The 21,215-nt window shown below is 36.7% G+C and overlaps 1 protein-coding gene across 1 annotated transcript; it reads right to left on the reverse strand.

Annotated features, from left to right (window-relative positions):
* Nucleotides 1-18,286: 18,286 nt before the first annotated feature.
* LOC135220489 (actin-3-like) lies at nt 18,287-21,063 on the reverse strand. Its single transcript, XM_064257624.1, has 2 exons — nt 20,923-21,063; nt 18,287-19,412 (listed from the first exon to the last, which is right to left on the reverse strand). The coding sequence occupies exons 1-2, from the start codon at nt 21,046-21,048 to the stop codon at nt 18,408-18,410; spliced, it is 1,131 nt and encodes a 376-aa protein (XP_064113694.1). The 5' UTR covers nt 21,049-21,063; the 3' UTR covers nt 18,287-18,407.
* Between the last annotated feature and the right edge of the window lie 152 nt (nt 21,064-21,215).

A 21,215-nucleotide genomic window follows, 5' to 3' on the forward strand; every position in this document is an offset into this window, starting at 1 on the left:
AATATATATACCGTCAAAGTGTAAATCTCTCTTTTCTTCCGAGGCGAATCTGTAACGCGGCCAAATAGTACGAGGTTCCTGGAAGAGTGAATTTCGGTTCATCTCTGCTTCGTCGCCTCAGGCAACCAACAGTGGGAGTAGACAGAAAGGGGTTTTTCATGAAAGAGATTCTTTGTGCCTTTGATGTAGGTTGGAGTCAAGAAAGAGAGAGAGAGAGAGAGAGAGAGAGAGATTGGAGGAGCTGGCTTTGGTGCGGGAGGTTCGTGGAGAGAAAGGGAAATGTTGCACAGATAGGCCAATATAATCAGACAGACAGGCGGACAAGAAATGAGGAAGGAACAGAGATATAGCAGACAGACAAAGTTGCATAAAACAGTCAGTAATAGACAGACAGGCAGACAGACAGATAGAAATAGAGAGAAAGTGACAGTAGCAACAAACCCCTCCTTATGTTTACCAACACTAAGCCATGTACACATGGTCTAGGGAACTTTTTATGCAACGTTTTTCTTGCCTCTCATTTTTTTTCCCCAGTATCCCTCGATAAAACAGAGCTACACATAAACGCACACTAGACGAAAATGTTCATATTCCGGTAACCATACAGGAAGGAAAAGCTACTGGTTAAACTTGAGGTGGTGAGCAGATAGATCAAAGGAAGGTGCTTGATTTGCTATTGTTGAAAAAGATTTTTCGTCCTACGGAAAGTTTTTTACTTCCTCCAGGTAAATGAAAACATAAAAAAAAAGAAGATTAGTGTAGCCACTTTAAAATAAAAACCAAATACAATACTTTTACAAATACTAGCCAGGTGCAGTCATTAATAGTTTGCATCTAGGTTAGCATTATGTTACATCAATTATTTGAATGAATAAGAAGGGTTAAAATCATTTTATGGGTATTCCATCTGATGGGAAACAAGGCATGATCCGACCTCCAGCTTACTAGGGATGCATGCAAGATTTTCACCCAGCGCTCTAGTCGTAATCATTACGTTCTCAACTTAACGTAACTTAACACGTGCTAAAATCTATGGTCAAATGTATCCTTGTTTCAGCAATGAAAATTAAAATAAATATGCTATATTTTATTAGAAATAATTGTTCTGTCCAGTTCAACATGCACATTATTCATTTCTTACATTTTCATTCCAATAGATAAAACATAGATATCCTTTCCCAAAATTTCTGTATGTTTAACTTAACGCGAAACACCCTTTTCAAACCATCTTAGGTTTTCTATGCACCCCCAACAAAAACGACAATAAAGTAGTTTGTAGGCTTACTCCCTGAGTAAGCGATCACATATATGATGGGAGAATTTAATAACTCTCTCTCTCTCTCTCTCTCTCTCTCTCTCTCTCTCTCTCTCATTGCTTAATGGATGCCAGTGTGGTAAATGCTATTGTGGACTCACAAGCGGCCAGAAGAGCATTCCAGACCTTTCCAGAAGAGCGCTCATTCCAGACCTTTCCAGAGTCCCTCAAACTCCCCCTGTTTGGATGTCTTGTTTGTCCTGCCGTTCAAGGAGGTAAGTTCTAACATCTTTGTTAAGAGAGCGGTTAAAGCAATAGACCTCCGGTTCTTGAGTTGAAGTATATACTGAATCGTCGACCTATATCGGAGGAGTCTCAACGCCACCATACAGGTATTAAGGTATCAAATAGCAACTGTCTTCCCATTCTGCTGTAACGATTCAATCCACATGAAGCAGCTGGAAGAGGATCGGAGCTTTTGAAAGGAATTTGAGATACAAGAAATCGTTTTTCTCTTCCTTTTGTCGAGCCGTTTTATCATTATCTTATTCTGCGGTATATATGTGTGTGTATCTTCTTCTTCTTCTTCTTCTTTCCAAGCTTTATCCCTATTCGGGGTCGCCGTTTCTTATGAGTCTCTTCCATCTGCCTCTGTCCCGTGTCAACATTTCCTCCCATACTCCCTTCTCCCTCATATCATTTCTAATGTAATCTCTCCTCCACCTGGTCTTAGGTCTTCCTCTCCTTCGTGTTCCATCCACCTCCACGTCCATCACTTCTCTTGCCATGTATGTATGATGTATATATATATATATATATATATATATATATATATATATATATATATAATATATATATATATATATATATATATATATATATATATATGTATATATATATATATTATATATATATATATATATAAATATATATATATATATATGAAATACAAACAAATATCTACTTATTTACTTTCTTATTCCAGATCAAAAGCATGTGACAGTCTTGTTAGATTCATGAAATCCTTGCAAACATCACAGCAAAGAAGGCAGTTATGGCCAATGAAAAAGTTCCCCCAGAAAGACCTTCGCTTGACTTTGGTTGGAAAAGCAACAAAGATATCAGAGGCGAAACAACATCAGATTGAAAGGAAGAGAATATGGCTCAGGTAGAAATGTAATAGCAAAAGAGGGGAGTATATATATACACACATAAACGCCCTCCCCTTAGACAAGCATATCCATACACTTCCCTCAGCCAAAACTTATTTGGCCGAGCGGACTCGGAATTAAGAAGGCGCGTCAAACGAAAAAGGAAATTAGTGGTATTGAGTTCCTGCCCCAAAAAGAGAGACAGAGAGAGAGAGAGAGAGAGCGTAAAAATAAATCAAGTTCGGATTATCACAAAATCCTTCTTATAAGGGGTTCGAGTCGCATATATATATATAAATACTGACTCGGCTCTTACATATAAAAGGGTTTAGGTCGTTTGTATTGACCCGATATTTTATCCCGTCGGTGATTGGAACCATTCTTCCAGTTTCATTTCGTCGGCACTCCTCTTCCTCCTCCTCCTCCTCCTCCTCCTCCTCCTCGAGAACCCCTTCGTCCAACGCTCTTTCCCCTTTTGCAATTGCGAGAGCGGAGTTTATGCCTTCAATGAAAGGCGCTGCAACAACGCATTATGTCTAAAGGTTTAAGTGTTGCATCCATCAGCTGCGGGAAATAACCTCAAAAGGACTGTGAGTGAGCGATGTTTATGCAGCGAAAGGGACAAACGCCCACACACACACACACACACACACACACACAGGTCTCCTCTCCGCCCTTCCTTCTGGGGGAACCTCCTCTCGCTGCTGCAGATGGCCACGCAGACGAGTCTCCCCTCCTGTGGCCCTTAATGACCTCAGGGGTATTTGAATTTCGGACTGAATGAGATGTGAAATTGGAAAATCTTATTTATATCGTCAGCAATGCATCCTGAACAACACCTCGCGGATATCTGCAGCATCATGCGAGCGAAATGGAGAGCAAAAACGTATAGGCGATGCATTAAAACCAAACGGCAGCCTGCTATAGGGAATATTTCTCCCTGTAAGGATCACCGATGCCAGTGACAGTTTCATGCCCAGTCCCGACGGAGACAAGAACGAGAAGAGGGCAAAACGTGCGTCACCAAAACCGGAAAGAAACGACGTCAAAATCCCTCCTGGAAGATGGACTTTGTTTGAACGTAATGGATCCGTCGGAAGGCGCCATCGTCTTAGAATATGCTACAGGATAAAGATGTTCACCTTTTTAATTTCTCATATCATATGGAAAAGATTGTTTTAAGCTTACGGTTTTCCAAGATCTGCAGACGTATCGACGTCTCTCAAGGTGGAGAGAAAGCACCGAGATTAGTTGAGGACGTCTCATGCGCCAAGGATATACCGCAGGTCGTACCCTGCGTCGCACGTTCTTTCAATATATATATATATATATATATATATATATATATATATATATATATATATATATATATATATATATATATATGTGTGTGTGTGTGTGTGTGTGTGTGTGTGTGTGTGTGTGTGTGTATAGAAAGATCGTCTCACCAGAAGAAAAGTTCGCTTTGCTTCCGATCAAGGTGAAGGACTTTGGTGTTTAGATTCATCGCTCGTGGGTTGCCCTAAGCAGTGCACTAGTACATAAAAATGAGTCGGGTGTACTGCGCCTTAATTAGTGGACGTGGGTATAGAAAAGCAGATAAGGGTTCGGTAAACAGGGCATTGTATGAGAAAGCTGCCCGTCGGCCACTGCTGCCACGGGGAGTAAGTCTATATCGCTCTCCGAGAGTTCGCCTTCAGGCAAATTGCTGTAACACTTCGCCTCCAATGTCAGATATTGGCGCCAAAATGAACTCGTTTGACGTCGCCTTCATAAACGTGAGTGATAACAGATTTGCGCTGACGTCAAATTGGTGGTTACCAAGGTATAGTTTGCATAGTTCCCCCAAGGTTGGTTCCTCCACCGAAAGTGCTGGGGGGTAGGGTGAAAACATTTGAAGCAACGTGAATATTATTATAATTTTTTGGGGGGGTTGGCGGATAGGGCGTTATCACAGTCCTCCAATTCGACTGGATGGTATTTATAGTGTGGGGTTCCGGGTTGCATCCTTCCTCCTTAGGAGTCCAATCACTCTTTTTACTATGTGTGCCGTTTCTAGGATCACACTCTTCTGCACGAGTCCTGGAGCTACTTCAGCCTCTAGTTTTTCCAGATTCCTTTTCAGGGATCTCGGGATCGTGCTTAGTGTTCCTTATGATTATGGGTACAATTTCCACTGGCATATCCCATATCCTTCTTATTTCTATTTTCAGATCTTGATACTTATCCATCCCTCCCTCCCTCTTCATTCCTCTGGTGTCCCATGGTATTGCGACATCAATGAGTGATACTTTCTTCTTGACTTTCATTATTATTATTATTATATTATTATTATTATTATTATTATTATTATTATTATTATTATTATTATTATTATTATTGTTGTTGTTGTTGTTGTTGTTGTTACTATAGGAATGACTTTTATTTTTAACCTTGTGCAAAAAATATATTTTTAACACTACTGTGTCTTTTAATTGTCAATATTATAGCCTCGTTACAGAGGTTCCTGAGTTTTATTATTATTATTATTATTATTATTATTATTATTATTATTATTATGGGCGGTTTCTACTGCATTCAGTTTATATGGTGTCTTCTCTATTCTTCTTAAATATACTACAGCCCTTCGAGAAGGTCTACTCCCGTATTATTATTATTATTATTATTATTATTATTATTATTATATTATTATTATTATTATTATTATTATTATTATTATTATTATTTCAGTAGATGAAATCTATTGACTTGAAATTCAAACTTCCAAAAAATGCTGGTGTCAACCTCCCACCGCAGACCCCACACTGCACCTGTAACTTGCATGATTTTCACTCGCTCTGGGGGAGACGCGAATCCGCGACATGCGAGAGGCATGCCACGACATTAACCACTTACCAAGAGTAAAATTGTTCATTGTTCGGTTGGTTATCTTTTATCGCTAACTCTTCTCTTAGTCCGCTCTGCCAACTTGGAATCAGAGAAATTTATTTCTGATGATCAGAAATTCATTTCTCGAAATAATGTGGTTCGGATCCCACTGTAAGCCGTAGGTCCCGTTGTTAGGTGACCAATTCTGTTCTGAGCCACGTAGAAAAATATCTAATCCTTCGAGGCAGCTCTAGGAGAGCTCTTAAGCAGCTCAGTGGTCTGGTTAAACTAAGATAAACTTAACTCTTCTCTTTAGTTGTTATAGCGAAGAATGAATGCTTATAATGAAGTGGAAAAATACAAATGAAAACATTTCAAAGTTTTTTATTTTATCTTTCTTAAAAAAAATACTTTTTCAAATGGAAAAATACGGTGAGTAGAATATGCTGATTTGATAGTGCAAAAACATAATGTTTAGAAATGACAAAAATTACAGTATGGTACATGGCGCCTTCATTATAGGAATGGAATGGAATATTGCAGTTAGGCCAAAGGCCAAGCAACGAGACCTATGAGGTCATACAGCGCGGGAGAGGAAATTGAGAATAGGTCTGTAAGGTGTAACAGGAGGATAACCTCAAAGCAGCTGTACTTTGAAAGAATTGTGAGGAGAATGTGGATAGCAAGATGGAAGAAAGATAATACGAAAGGAGATACAGTAAAAGGAATGAAAGAGGTTACAGGGGACCGAAGGGACGCTGCAAAGGACCTTCAGTAATGCCTACAGTGCGTCCCTCGAGATGCACTGACGCCACTATACCCCGCTATACTGGGTACCTTCATGACAGATGGGTATTGTAATTATTTGCAAAGTCCGAAAGAGACCAGAGCAACGTATAAGCAGAAGATACCGTAAGAAGTAACAGCAAATATAAACAGGGACAGAGTCCATGATGAGATAAAGATTTGTTATCTCTTCTTTAGGAAACTAAAAGTACAGAAAGGTAAATTATTCAGAAGTATTCCGTTGCTTACATCAAACTAAAGTGAAATTAGTGAGTGTTCACAAAGACAATATACCTTTCCGAATGCCAGCAAAGAAAAATTGAAGAAGAAGAAGAAGAAGAAGAAGAAGAAGAAGAAGAAGAAGAAGAAGAAGAAGAAGATGAAGGCAAAAAACAAAAAGAAAAATAACAAATAAAAGAATTAGAATTAGAAAAAAAAGAAGAGATCAAGAGGAGGTCTGAAGAGGAACAGACAGAGGCGTCAATCCCCCCTTTTCCTCCGTCTCTTCTTCCAACCACCCCCCCCCCCTTAACACCGCTCCCCCCCCGCCCCCCCGCCCCACCCCCCACCCCCTGATCCCCAACGCCCAGGCGCTTTTCTCAGGAGACTTCGTTAGGGTGTGTCCTCGTCAACGTCTTGAGACGGATCTTGTGTTTAATTAGTTTACACCTGGCACAGGTGGGGCGGATATAATAACTGCGGGATAATTGCTTATTCCTCCAAAAGGAACAGCTCGCGGATCCTTCAAGGACCTCCCGGAGGCTTCAAAGGATGCTCGTCAGTCATCCACATTCATCCTCGTCGTCGTCGTCATCGTCTTCATCATCCATCCAGCCAACCGGATGGCTGCTGCTGGCTGCTGCTACACGGCGATTGTTTTCCGTCTCACGATTGATTCGTTATCAGAGGCGACTTGTGAAAAGGTTTGTCAATTAAGATCTCTCTCTCTCTCTCTCTCTCTCTCTCTCTCTCTCTCTCTCTCTCTCTCTCGTCCTGACTTACTCTTACTGCTCTATCCATGATTGCCAGTCCATTTCATATATTTATTAGTTGATTTACATATACAATCTATCTATATATATATATATATATATATATATATATATATATATATATGAGTGTGGTGTGTTATACATATATATTATATATAGATATTCAGGTATATATACCTAAATAGTGGTGGTCCCAATCAGGTGGGTTTAATAATTGCAAAGTTTTAGGTACATCCCAGAATTCTTGTTGATCTTTCCTGGAACCACAGCTCGATCAGATCAAGATATATATGTGTGTATATATATATATATATATATATATATTCATATATATATATATATATATATATGTGTGTGTGTGTGTGTGTGTGTGTGTGTATGTGTGTGTGTATGTGTATGTATGCATATATATATAAGTAAGTGGATTTGTTTTAGTGTACACAAAGAATTATTCACCCATATAAGATAAAGGTTAAGAGATAGAGGTATGATAGAGGAATTAATATATATATATATATATATATATATATATATATATATATATATATATATATATATATATATATATATATATATATATATATATATATATATATATATATATATATATATATATATATATATAGTCATTAAGTTACAGATGTGATTTAATGTCCAATTCACGCTACTTCGGGAATATCACTTATAATTCCAATTCGTTAATCATTCCCCATCGGGGATATTCCCGAAGTAGCGTGAATTGGTTATAAAGATATTAAACGCTATTTGTAGCTTAATGAATATATATAAATCACTGTGATATGATACGAAATATATATATCATATATACACATACATACATACATATATATATATATATATATATATATATATATATATATATATATATATATATATATATATATATATATATATATATATATATATATATATATATATATATATATATATATATATATATATATACATATCAACACGCAATTAAGTATAACAGGAATTAATTCCTGTTGCATCCAAATGTGAGACGAAATTTGAATATATGTATTATAGTATATATAACTGAAAAGGCAAAATATTCTTAAATGAAAGTAAATAGTAACCTTCGAGTTATTAGAAGCAATAAAAGAATAAAATGTAACTGAAATAAAAAAAAAAGTCGACTTCAAAATCGAAGACTTCGATGTCTCGAGCTGGTTATACGAGAAAAGATTCCCAAGACAATGGAATGAAATATATGGAACTTATGCCAAAGGCCAAGCACCTGGACCTATGAGGTCAATCAGCCCTGAAACGCAAACTGGGTGCCTTGAAAGGTGTGACACGAGGAGAAAGAATGGGAATGGAGGGGCGGTAAAATGAATGAAAGGGTCGCAGCTTTATAGGGGCCGAAGGGACGCTGCAAAGATCCTTGTTAAACGCCTACAGTGCACCGCTCGGGGAATTTGCGGAGTAATGTTAAGTCTTATTAGGTACTGTTGTTGTTTTTTGATTGATTGAATGATTGATTGATATTGATTGTTTATGAAATTTAGATCTTGAAGACCAAGCGCCGAAAGCAATCAGGTTTATTCATTGCCGTAATGAAGATAAAATATGTAAAATAATATTTGATTCATAACGAATAAGTAAATGATAACATACTTATAGTAAAATTCAGTGTTCAATTATGAACGTTAAAAATAATGAAAAATACTGATAGATTAAACCAATAGGGAATAAATAATGATCAAACCTTCATATCTAAAACATATACTTAGCGCCTCAGTAGCGTGGTCGGTATGGTGTTGGCGTGCCACTTCAGTGGCCGCGAGTTCGATTCTCGGGGATTCCATTGAGGAGTGAGAGATGTGTATTTCTGGTAATAAGAGTTCACTCTCGACGTGGTTCGGAAGTCACGTCAAGCCGTTGGTCCCGTTGCTGAATAACCACTGGTTCTATCCAACGTAAAATCACCATGCAATCAAACAATAAAACATATATTTAATTGATAGATTCAATATGACTTAAATCCTTACTAAATGTACTCAAATCATATCTTGTTGAAATAACCAGACTGTTAAAAATTTTCAGTAATGTTACCAGGCATTTACCATTTAAAAAACTGATCCCGTAATTTTTAATGTACCGTATTTTCTCCCGTATTTGAGAAAATCCCGTATAAAATTTTAACCGTAAAATTTACGGTTTAACCGTTAAGTTAACCCATAACATACCGTATAATTTACGGTTAATATTTTTACGTGATTTTCTTAGCAAAACATTTTATAAAACATTTGTAAATTTTACTTAGTCATATATAGGCTACACGTTTTTTCTAAATGTATTTTTTATAAATTATAATTACATCTCATATATACAATATCAAACCAGATAAAAACTAAAATTGGTAACAAATCCTATACATGTAACATATTTATGTAAATTTATTTGACATAAAGTATACAGTAACTTTTTGGGATTTGTACATGATCTTTCTAATATTTCTTTGCATTTTGTTTGCAAATTTACATTATAATTGAAATGTGTACTAACATAAAATTCCTCGTGCAGGTCATATACCCAATTGGAGAAAATAATGAGAAGATTAACTTTCAAAAAACATTTTTCTTGAAAAACAGATTTGTCAATTTTTTTAGCACTAAATTTAACATTAATTATTTATACAGAAGAGTGTGAATGCTTTTTCACTCCTTATTCCATAAGCTCAATGCAGAAAACTCTGTAATGATCTTTAATATTCTTAGGTGGGTGTGTGCCACTTTTTTCTGCATTTATTTAGAAGAAACACCTGTAAAAATGACAAGATATATGAAGATGATAGTAAAAATATTGTAAAACAACTGCTGACCACCACACATATTACAAAGTACAGTACATGAACATTTAAATATAAATTACTTGCCTGATACGCTTGAATTAAAAAAAAACTCAAGTAACTTGATTACAACAGCTTATACCTCTGCATAAATTCCAGTGTGACTGAAGCTTCTGATGGGTAATGAATATCAAATATGTAAAATGCTGCGAAAACCATGGCCATCACAGCAACGAGTGAAGTCAAGTCTGAGTTGATGACTCTTCCATCAACTGCAACTATGAAGCGGGTAGCCTGGAGCACCGATGTTCCTGAAAATTAAGCCTTTGTGAAATACTGTAACAATAGAATTTTGTTGTAGCATGTGGGAATAGAAAGCTTGAATTGGATGAGAAAACAGAGGCAAATGCCAATCTATATATATTATTTAAGTGAAGCATTGTTTATTGCAGAAACTGCCAGGAAAAAAAAATTTTGACAATGCAGATTCTTTCAGATAGCCCACAAGGTTATCTACCACAATATACCATGATTTAAAATTTCTAAAATAGTCTGCCCAGCTATTAAGCACTTTACCCTAAGGGCATTAAATCTATAGGGCGGTGCATGACCAATTGCTCAACGGATACCTGACCATCACAGTGAGCGCAAACTGGGGCACTGGGGCACTGGGGCACTGGATCCCTCTTAAAATATAACTGTGGGTGAAGCGGGTATGGCCGAATCCTATATAAGCCGTGTGAGGATGCTGTCTGAGGGATCAGTTGAATGAGATACATTGCTGACTGTAGAACATATTCCTGGTCATATATTTTTACATAAAACGTAAATTTTACAAAAATACAACCAGTGGGAAAGCAGCATGGTGGCATTTTCTGGTCTGGATAATAATAAAAAAAGAAATAATTAAAAATAAAAATAAATCAAAGCGTGAGCAGAATAAAAATGTAGAGGTTTTGCTTCGGGAAAGGTCATTAAGGAAAGGTCATTAACGGTAATTATTTTTAAAGTAGCCATCAGAGGACTTTTCATTTTCATAATGACCATCCGTCCATTTATGATTCTGTAGGTATGGGTAACTATTTCAATAATATTTATGAATCACTGCTTCATTTGTATTTTTTTTTTTTTTTTTTTTTTTTTTTTCACAATCATCCCATTCGACTGGGTGGTTTTACAGTGTGTGGTTCCGGGTTGCATCTTGCCTCCTTAGGAGTCCATCACTTTTCTCATTATATGAGCTGTTTCTATAGGACCACACTCTTCTGCATGAGTCTTGGAGCTACTTCGGCATCTAGCTTTTCCAGGTTCCTTTTCAGGGATCTTGGCATCGTGCATAGTGTCCTTATGATTATGGGTACAATTTCCATTATTATTATTTTATTATTATTATTATTATTATTATTATTATTATTATTATTCACTTTGGAAAAAAGCTATAAGTAAGTGCCAAGCGAGAGAAATGCTGTTATATATAAAATCACAAATACCATTAAAAACTTAATTTCACTGACAATTTTGAGATCACCTCCTCGATGTGGAGAAGACTATACTGAGGTAGTCTCGCAAAATGGAACTTTACATCAAACATACAGATAAAAGTAACAGTGACGAAATAATGATCGAAAACTATATAGTAACAATAAAACTAAAAATTTGTTCACACAAAAAAAAAGAAAAAAAGAGATACAGAGGCTGTCACAACATTATGGCACTTTAAAGCAACGAGTTCATCACAGCAGGGTCAGTCCCTTGTGACGCTCCTGATTGGCTGCTGATAAGCCAATCACAGGCCTGGAATCTCTCAGTCTCCCTCGAAACTGTGATTTTTCAATATAACAGCTTGATACTGCGCTCTTGATACTGCGCTCTTGAGATAATGGAATAGACAATTCTGGCCAATGGCCAAGAGCCGGGACCTGTGAGGTCATTCAGCGCTGAAAGGAAAACAGTAGAGTGGAAAGGTTTGAAAGGTGTAGTATACTATAAACTATAACTACACCTAGGGGTGTAATGGATTCATATTCTGCGTAAGGGTATCACAAGTATATGTTATACCCTTGATATGGGTATATTTTAAAGAGTATGTTATAGTTCTTATATATCCCTATAGGGTATGCTATTTTAACCCACTAGAAATACCCTTTTTCTACACTTATTATACCCTTCATTTTTGAGGGTGTAACTGGAGGAAAACATCAAAGCATTTGCACCTTGAAACAACCGAAACTAAGACGGAAGAAAGTAAATATGAACGGAGGTACAATAAAAGGAATGAAAGAAGGTTGCCGCCATAAGGGGCAAAGGGACGCTGCAAAGAACCTTAAGTAATGCCTACAGTGCACCGCTTGAAGTCCACTGACAGCACTACCCCACTATATATTATTTATTTTATATATATATATATATATATATTATATATATATATATATATATATATATATATATATATCTATATATAATTATATATAATATATATATTATATAATATATATCTATAATATAGTATATATATCTACTATATATATATAATAATAATATAGTATATATATATATATATATATATATCTATATATATATATATATAGATATTATATATATATCTTATATATATCTATATATATATATATATATATTATCAGATATATATATTCTATAGATATCTAATAACTTAATATTATTTTATAATATCTATATATATAATATCTATATAGTTTTTATTCATATTTATATCTATTATAATATATATGATATCTATCTATATATATATATATATCTCTATATAGATATTATAATATATATATCTATATATATATAGATATTCTAGATATAGATATCTATATATATGATGTCTATATATGATATATTCTATAATATATATATATATATATATATATATATACTATATATATATATATATAATATATATATGCTAATAAGATTATCTATATATATATATAATATATATATAATATATCTATCTATCTATATATATCTATATATAATATATATAGATATATATATATTATATCTATATATATATTGATATCTATTTATAGATATCTATAATATATACTATCCTATATATATATATAAAATCTAAAAAATATAATAATTATATGAATATCTATATATAGACTATCTAATATATACTATCTATATATATATATATATATATCTATCTAATATTATAGATATCTATATAGATATCTATATATATATATATATATAGATATATATATAGATATCTATATATGATATATATATATATATATATATATATATATATATATATATATAGATATCTATTAAATATAAAATATCTATATATAGATATATATATATATATATATATAGTACCTATATATCGATATATATATAATATATATCTTATAATATATATATATATATCGATACTATATATATTCTATAATAAATATATATGATATAAATATATATATAGATTATATATATATATATAATATAAATATCCTATATATAAAATATATTAATTTCTAATATAATAATATATGAATTTTATATAGTTTTGTTATGCAGTTATCTATGATGAACAGCGAACAGCCGTAAGTGAATAATAGTTTCCCGAAATAAGTTCACTTAACTAACCTATTCAAAAAACGCATAAAAATGAACGGAAAATGGATAAAAAAAATTACCCAACTGTTTTTGTAAAATTCGTTTCAAAATATCGATTGTCTGTCGTTAAGAACTTTCGAGAAATCTTGAAAATATAGGAAATTATCATGTCAGTGGTTCCCAAACTTTGTCTAGTCGCTATACCTACTTCTCATACAGGGTATAGTACTACATGCCCGTGGCCCTCAACCATAACCCATGTATGTATTATATAACCCATGGTTTTATACATTCATATCCTTATGAAGGAGCTACATATATCCTGCAATAGTAGTATCATATAATTTGACCTGATTCCTCTAACGGACACCGTATAACGTAAAGCGTTCAAAATCATCTTAAAACTTGAGTCTAAAAGTCTACCCTTGGAATTTAAGCCTTTATATGAGGAAGAACTGGAGGCCTCTATTTTGAGTCTAGTGAAAAAATGACGAAAGACGCTGGTGATGAATCATGTCCACCAGTCAGCCAACCGGTAGTACTAGTCAAGAGACGGGGAAGGAAGAACACGCAACACCTGATACACACGCACACACACAAACAAACTCACGCACACACTCGCACGCATGCACACTACTATAGTCTTCCGCTCTCACTCACCGTCTCCAGCCTCTCCCAATAACAGTTAACCCGAGAGTCTCCTAAACCGAGGCAATTAACTGCTTCTCCTCTTGCATTCAATTTAGCATTCATTTACTTGCTGTCTCTGATACCGGCGAGCCTCTTAACAGACCGCCTTAATCCCTGCTGAGACGTCCCCCAAACCTCCCCCCCGCCCCCCCCCCCCCCACCCTCCTATAACGCTGCCAATTAGCTCAACATGTCCAATTAGCCAAGGCGCCTGCAAAACAGTGCCATCTAGCGGCTTAATTAAGGTGCCAGACGTCAGCGCCGCCTCCTCTTTGTCTTCACTCCCCTAATGGCGCCAACTCCTTTGTCTTTATTGCAGTCAATTTGTGTCGCCAGCCATGAAAGGCCCTAAGGGAAAACACTTGTCAGCGTTTGTCACACTAAGTGGCACTCGGCGACCACGCCCCCCCGGAATTCGGGCGGCCAATCGGCGTCGAGCAGCGCCCGGAGCTCCGCCCACCTCGATTCACCCAATCAAGAGTCGTAGTTCAGAGATTTTCGCACCAGTCGTGGGAAACCTTCTCCTTAATGGGACCTTAAGCGTCTCCAATGAGGGTAAGTGTAACATCAACAAAGATAATGATGTCTTCGAGTACAAACACAACTGCTTTCTTTCTACATCAAAGGAAAGGATTTTCATCTGGCGGTAAGTAACGAGTTGTTCCTTCCTTTCCTTTCCTCTCCTTCCTCCGCGTCCCCATCCAGCCGAGCCACTAACAGCAGCCGGGAGCAGAGAGAGAGAGAGAGAGCTTGTCAGGCCGGAATCTTTAGCGCCAAAAGCCGCTCTCTGCTCACGGAAAGAGATATTCGACGCTGGAGCAAAAATCCAAACAAGAATCCCTCATTTCACCTCTATGTTCATCAGGAAAGCCGTCGTCTTCGTGATCCTGTTGTCAGGTGAGCCATTTCGAGGCTTTAATTAACCGAGATAGAGCCGTGACACTCCGAGAGAGAGAGAGAGAGAGCGGCGGGGACCGCTGTAGTTCCCGCGCGCGCCAAGAGATGGCAGCACACTGCAGTCCCGTTTACCTCCCCACCATCAATTTTAAACCCATCAAGACAAGCCCCATAATCTCTTACACGCCAAAGTGTTCTTCACGCTACAATCTCCACGAATCACCAATTCCCACTTCAGTAAAAGGCAATAAAACGCATCAGTAGGAAAAGAGGTGATGATTAAATCTAATGGTGGGCGAGAATTATTATTTTCAGGCTTTTTTCCAGCCATAAAAATAATGTTCGCCTTTGGGAGGAGAGACATCAACTCATAAATGATATTTAGTATTATGGTGGTGAGAGAGAGAGAAAGCGTTTAAAATGGTAAGACAATTAAATAAAAGTGCTGTGCTTTTATAAAGTTAACAAGGGTGATCCGACCTCCAGCTTACTCAAAACGTGTGCAAGATTTTCCCCTGACGAAGTGGTTTTCGTAATTAATACTCATATTTAGTACTACTCATACTAATAACAAGGATCAAATAAAATAGGACACAAATTAAACACATTCATATATTCTCAGTCATAAGAGGACCCACAAAATAAATGAACAGATTATAGTCTCTCGATTCAGTACATCAAGCAGATTAAAACGTGCTAAACTCTACAACGAAAATCTAAAAAATACGACATATTTTATTAGAAATAATTTTTCTGTACTGTTTAACATTAACATTATTCATTGTTTACGTTTTTATTCTGATAAATAAGCCATAAATATCCTATCATAAAATTCCTGTATCTTTAACTCGACGTAAAACATCTTTTTCAGAACTTTTTAGACCTTTCCAACACCATAGTAGCTTGTAGGCTTACTCCGCTGGCAAGCGAAAAAAGTAGTACTAATTCGACTATCAATTAGACGATAGACATTTTTGAGTGACTAGGCACATTCACCAGCGTTGAGGTGCATCACAACTCCCTTTAGTGCCATTAATTACATAGCAAATCCTTTTTTCATTAACCGTTACGTGCCATACATCATATCCCTGCACAGGGTAATGAAATGACGAGACGTTATACAGAAACCTCTGTCGTTTGTGATTTCGCTCTTGTAGATCACAAAGTGGGTCAAATCCTTAGACTGTTCCCTGAATCCTGTTTTCTATGTTTCATTTCTATTTATTGCTTACTCGGCGAGTAAGCCTACAAACGATTTGGTTGTTTTTGTTGTTGTTGTTGTTCATGTTTTTTGTTGGGTGGCATGAGAGCCATATGAAAAAGGCCTGAAGAAGGTGTATTTGTGTTGAGTTGAAGATACAGAAATTTTAGGATAGGATATTTATGATTTATTTATTGGAAGGAAAATGTAAAATAATAAATAGCATGCATGTTAAACAATACAGAATAATTATTCCTAATAAAATATAGTGTATTTATTTTAATTTTCGTTGTTGAAACAACAAGCTATTTAACCATAGATTCTAGCAGTGCCTCAGTGGCGTGATCAGTATGATCTCGGGCTACCACCTCGGTGACCGCGAGTTCGATGCTCGGGTATTCCATTGAGGGGTGAGAGATGTGTATTTCTGGTGATAGAAGTTCACTCTCGACGTGGTTCAGAAGTCACATAAAGTCGTTGGTTCCATGCAACGTAAAAACACCACACAAGCAGACATAGTTTTAGCATGGTTCTGAGTAAGCTGGAGGCCAGATCACGCCTTGTTTCTAAATGTATTTACTGTTTTTTTTTTTTTTTTTTTTTTTTATTCAGTAGATGAAACCTATACAAATGGAACAAGCGCACGGGCCACCGACTTGAAATTCAAGCTTCCAAAGAATGTTGGTGTCAACCTCCCATCACAGACCCTACACCGTGGCAGTAACTGATCATGATACAGAACCAGCGATTTTTTTATCACTGGATGGAGGAGGTGCAAACTCATGTCATCTGAATGATGTAGTACCAAGGCACTAACCACTATACCAGAAGCCAGACTTAGATCAATTAAAAAGAAATCGGAGGAAACAGTTTTATTTGGACACGACTGCTGGTCCTATTGTTATCCTGAGGACATCATTTATTTTTATTCAGCTGATATTTTCATCTGTTTGGTTGTCAAACTTTCCTGCTATACAGTCATAATTGCAGATAACCCTCAATTACTTGTCTATTCTAGGCCCGTGGCAGACAGTTGGCTTAATAGAGTCGCCTTTATGTCATTTCAGACAATTTAGCAAAGTGTCATCTCTTATCTCGTCATATTGTTTCCATTCATTCGCATTAGTTTCGTTTGTTAATTTGAAATCGACTTTCTTATTTATTTATTTATTTTCCTTATTTTCGGTTATTTTTTCTTACTCGGGGAGTAAGCCTACAAAACCCCTTTGTTGTTCTTCTTCCTGTTGAAGAGAGGGGTATAAGAAAACCCTTAGGAAAGTCTAAAATGGTCTATGAAAAGGTGTTTCGCGTTAAGTTCAAGGTACAGGAATTTTAGGATAGGATATTTATGATTCATTTATTAGAATGAAAATGTGAAAAATAAATAATGTGCACGTTAAACACTACAGAACATTTATTTTTTAATAAAACATAGCGTATTTATTTTTATTTTCGTCGGTGAAACAATTCGCTATTTGACCGTAGATTTTGGCATGTGCCTCGGGTAAGCTGGATGTCAGATGATGCCTTTTTATCATTTTTTGCCATTTTATTAAACTTCTTGTGGAAATCATTTCATTTGTCCTTCCTTATGTTAACATTCAGTCATATTCACAGAGTACACAAAGAATAAGGTAAGCCGATAAAAGCCGCAACAAGTGGGTATTCTATCCAGAATACCCACTTGAGAAAAGAAAGAAAGGCTGGAAAAAATTAGAACGTATATAACAATTTATAATTCGAACATCTAAATAGTTGCGTAAACATCATTTAACATAAATATACAAAAGGGAATATTGTGGCGCTTTGCAAAAGCATTGTGTCTAATAAAGATATGACTGCAAACGTTATTAACATTTACTTTATTCTGCTTTTAACCTTTCAGTTTTGACTGTTCGTCAATTAGCCAAATAATCTCTATGCTATTCTGCCCTTCATTGTCTTAGTCGGCTTCCAAAAGTATTTCAGTCGCTTACTCATAGCATCTTATTTCTATAGCAATCCATTAGAGAATAATGGAGAAAATGACAGACCTTTTCATTAGAAAAATATTTTAATAATAACAATTTTCACATTATAAATATCAAGAGCAACAGTTAAATACAATGTTTGTTCGATCTATGCCTAAGATAAATTTACTTTTTAAACGTGATGCCTAGAAGCACTTCCTGTGGACGATCGAAGGACCAGCCTCGTCGTACTCCTGTTTGCTGATCCACATCTGCTGGAAGGTGGAGAGGGAGGCCAAGATGGAACCTCCGATCCACACGGAGTATTTCCTCTCGGGTGGAGCGATGATCTTGATCTTCATCGTGGAGGGAGCCAAGGCCGTCATCTCCTTCTGCATCCTGTCGGCGATGCCTGGGTACATGGTGGTGCCCCCAGACAGGACGGTGTTCGAATAGAGGTCTTTTCTGATGTCGACGTCACACTTCATGATGGAGGTGTAGGTGGTTTCGTGGATGCCGCTGTTTTCCAGACCCAGGAAGGCTGGCTGGAACAGAGCCTCGGGGCAGCGGAACCTCTCGTTGCCGATCGTGATGACTTGGCCGTCGGGGAGTTCGTAGGACTTCTCTAGAGACGAGGACTGGGCAGCGGTGTTCATTTCTTCGTCAAAGTCGAGGGCGACGTAGCAGAGCTTTTCTTTGATGTCACGAACGATTTCTCTCTCAGCAGTCGTGCTAAAAGTGTAACCGCGCTCCGTCAGGATCTTCATGAGGTAGTCCGTGAGGTCACGACCAGCTAGGTCAAGACGGAGAATGGCATGAGGTAAGGCATACCCTTCGTAGATTGGGACAGTGTGGGATACACCGTCACCTGAGTCCATGACGATACCTGTGGTACGACCAGAGGCGTACAGGGAGAGTACGGCCTGGATGGAGACGTACATGGCGGGTGTACTGAAGGTTTCGAACATGATTTGTGTCATCTTTTCGCGATTGGCCTTAGGGTTCAGGGGAGCCTCTGTGAGGAGAACTGGATGTTCCTCTGGGGCAACACGGAGTTCGTTGTAGAAGGTGTGATGCCAGATCTTCTCCATGTCGTCCCAGTTGGAGACGATGCCATGCTCGATGGGGTATTTGAGGGTGAGGATTCCTCTCTTGCTCTGGGCTTCGTCTCCCACATAGGAGTCCTTCTGACCCATTCCTACCATCACGCCCTGGAAAAATAATTTTGATTGTGGTCAGTGAAAGATGTTCTGGTACAAGAGCAGCAGGGATTGTTCTTTCGATATCAAAACTCTCTTCATTTAGTGATAAGAAAAGTGAGTCCATAGCAATTTAAAGTTTATCATTTATCATTCTATCTTTTTGGAAATAGCGTTTATATAATGACACTTCTCAGCCGCATACTTTTCTTTATAAAAAAAAAAAAAGATATCTTAGGTGCATCAGTCAAGAATTTGTATTCATTTTAAAACATCAATATTTTTTAAGCTAGTAAAAATGATGTGGAAGTTTGCAAGCAAAATTTTCAGATATTGTTATATACGAATAAGAGAGTTGATATTGTAACAAAATGACGTCAATAGTGGAATTACATAAAAAAAAAACAATAATGCTACAGGTTCGGACATAAATAAATATGCTTTCGTGTGTATTTGGTTGGTGTCGCGTTTGAATCTTCAAAACACTCGGGCGCAGGTTTTTAATGCAAGCAATCGTGAAGCATAATAGGCTTTAAGTACAGCGACTGATCGCAAAAGTAGTAGTAAAGAGACTGAACAGGAACAGGATTAATCTTTTTAACTCGACGAGGTGGGACGGGAAGTATCCTCGTGTTGCAGCAACGAGATACGACCAGACTTGTAGGTTGGAAACTCTTAGATATCAGGTCACTTGGACAAAGGGCAAAAGGTGTTTCAGCTAACTGATGTATGAATTAGATTAGCCTCGTCATCTATCAGTGAGCATCTCCCCGTTAGATAGCCTCAGAACAAGGCAGCTAACTTCGTAGGAAAGATACGAGTACATCGGTTATTCTAAGCGATAAGCTCTGAGAGAATAATCAAGGGACCTTTATAATAAAAAAAGGAAAAAAACGAACAACTACACGAGAGATACTCTTTTTCCTTATCAGGAACTATTCGTTAAAGAATCTTCGTCTCGGTTTGAAGGGTTCAAGTTTAGTAAGTAATTACGAAACAAGGCATTATCCCACCTCCAGCTTACTCGGGGCGTATGGTAAAATCTGCGGTCAAATAGAGAACTGTATCACCAACGAATATTAAAATAAATACGCTATTTTTTATCAGAGATAATTGTTCTGTACTATTTAACATGCACATTATATATTTTTTTTACATTTTCATTCTATAAATAAACCATAAATATCCTATTCTAAAATTCCGGTATCTTTAACTCAGCGCGAAACACCTTTTTCAGACGTTTTTAGGGCTTTCCATTGACTTTTCCTTCTCCCCTTCTCCAACTAGGAAAACATCAACAACGAAGTAGTTTGTAGGCTTACTCCCCGAGTAGGCGAAAAGCTGATGTAACAGGGAAAATCATAAGATCTCATTTGAGCCTAACTCGTAATAACTCCCAAAAACATAAATTTGAAATTTTAACCTCCATCAGAATTCTCGGGAACCACAACAAGTGTTTATGAAGTGAGAAAATCAGCAGCCCCCATGGTAACTGAAGGATCATCATTTCTCAGCCCCCCACCTGATGACGTGGCCTTCCGACGATGGATGGAAAAACAGCCCGGGGGGCGTCGTCCCCGGCGAACCCAGCTTTGCACATTCCGGATCCGTTGTCCACAACCAGGGCTGCTACTTCGTCGTCGCACATTTTGAGCTATTGATCCTGGAAATTTTGTAAAAATTAGTCATTTCTCCTGGAAAATGTTTAAAAATTAATCATTTACCCTCGACATTTTGTAAAAATTGGTCATTTACCCTGGATTTGTTTTTAAATTAGTCATTTATCCTGGAAATCTCATAAAAATTAGTCATTGA

Source organism: Macrobrachium nipponense, chromosome 2 (genome assembly GCF_015104395.2).
Source record: "Macrobrachium nipponense isolate FS-2020 chromosome 2, ASM1510439v2, whole genome shotgun sequence".
Lineage (NCBI taxonomy): Eukaryota > Metazoa > Arthropoda > Malacostraca > Decapoda > Palaemonidae > Macrobrachium > Macrobrachium nipponense.